General features: G+C 27.8%; 1 protein-coding gene across 2 annotated transcripts in view; it reads right to left on the bottom strand.

The window, feature by feature from the left end:
- LOC106876645 (uncharacterized) overlaps nt 1-1,313 on the bottom strand; it is a 46,446-nt gene that overhangs the window by 4,819 nt on the left and 40,314 nt on the right. For both annotated transcript variants that reach the window (XM_014925260.2, XM_014925261.2), the window contains exons 11-12: nt 1,131-1,263; nt 530-658 (exon numbers count right to left, since the gene is read on the bottom strand). In XM_014925260.2, the coding sequence (XP_014780746.1) occupies nt 530-658; nt 1,131-1,263 (262 nt within the window). The remainder of the gene's footprint in view (nt 1-529; nt 659-1,130; nt 1,264-1,313) is intronic.

Genomic DNA, 1,313 nt, shown 5'->3' with positions numbered 1-1,313 from the left:
TTTAAACCTAACAAAACTCTCAACTCTCATGCATCCTTATTTTTCCTACCAATTTATACATGAACTACTATTGAACTACAAAAGCTCAAAGACAATATAATGTATGGGTATATTTATTTTTTTATATATTATTGTTTTATATATTATTTTCTTCATTTTGTACTTCTTTGTAAAAAAAACATTTTCATTCTCCTTCTTGATAATTTGCTTCTTCGCAATGAAAACCGGTTAGAAAAAATCTTTATTAAAATATGCTTCCAGTTCAGCATTCTGGCTTTTTTTCATTTTCCTATTATTTCTCCACGTGCGGTTAACACAACCCCACTATTTACTGACTTATATACATATATATCATATTTCTGGTATCATAATTAGGTTTTGTTACTGGGTAACCCAAAATGGCAACTCAACTGATGAAAATAAAGAGATTCCTTTATTTTTGCTATTACATCAAGAGAATTTAGATGCTTCATGTTTGATTTGTTTAAACAAATTCTTTAGGGAAGAATCTTAAAGTAGTTTAACTCACCAATAAAGCACCATAAACTTTATATGCATCAGTCCTGACTAATGTACTACTTAGCGTAGTGTCCTCCATAAAGCTGTTGAGGTGAGGCATATAAACTTTAAGCTGTGGTAAAAGAACTTCTTCAATGGCCTATTTGGAAAAAAACAAAAAAAAAAACAACAACAATAATGGTTAATTTGTGTAATCAAAAGACATCAACATAACACTTAAACTATAAATAAACACAGTTTAGTATGATAAAAATATATTATGACTAATAATTTCTTTATTTTCAATTCTTCCCAACACTTTTAAAGCACAAAAATACAAAATAGTTTTATAAATGACCAGTGGAATTTTTCCCAACTATTCTTCAAGGTATATTTAAAGGATGAAGAGTACAGTCTAGGAAAATAATAACTAAAATATCATACCACTTATTGAAAAGAAAGAAATAATTACCAAGTGAAGAATCAATACATAAACACATACATAAATATATACGTATATATATATATATATACATATAAAAATTAGAAGAGGTACACCAAGGGAAGATGAAAGGCTAAATCAGCTTAGCAGGAACTGACTTATATATATATATATATATTCAAATACTTACTTTTGTTCCCAGTGCTAATAAACCCATGACAGCACCATAATGTGAACAAAATGGCTTAGTCAAATCACATACTACTTCCTTCAGACTCTTCAATGTATTATGCATCAACATATTATTATTTGCATTCCACTTTCTAGAAAAGATTAGAGTAAAAAGAAAGCAAGAAAAAAATGTTTATAGTAC

Source organism: Octopus bimaculoides, chromosome 3 (assembly GCF_001194135.2).
Source record: "Octopus bimaculoides isolate UCB-OBI-ISO-001 chromosome 3, ASM119413v2, whole genome shotgun sequence".
Lineage (NCBI taxonomy): Eukaryota > Metazoa > Mollusca > Cephalopoda > Octopoda > Octopodidae > Octopus > Octopus bimaculoides.
The sequence above is the reverse complement of the archived record's forward strand: the minus strand, read 5'-3'. Positions and strand labels throughout refer to the sequence as shown.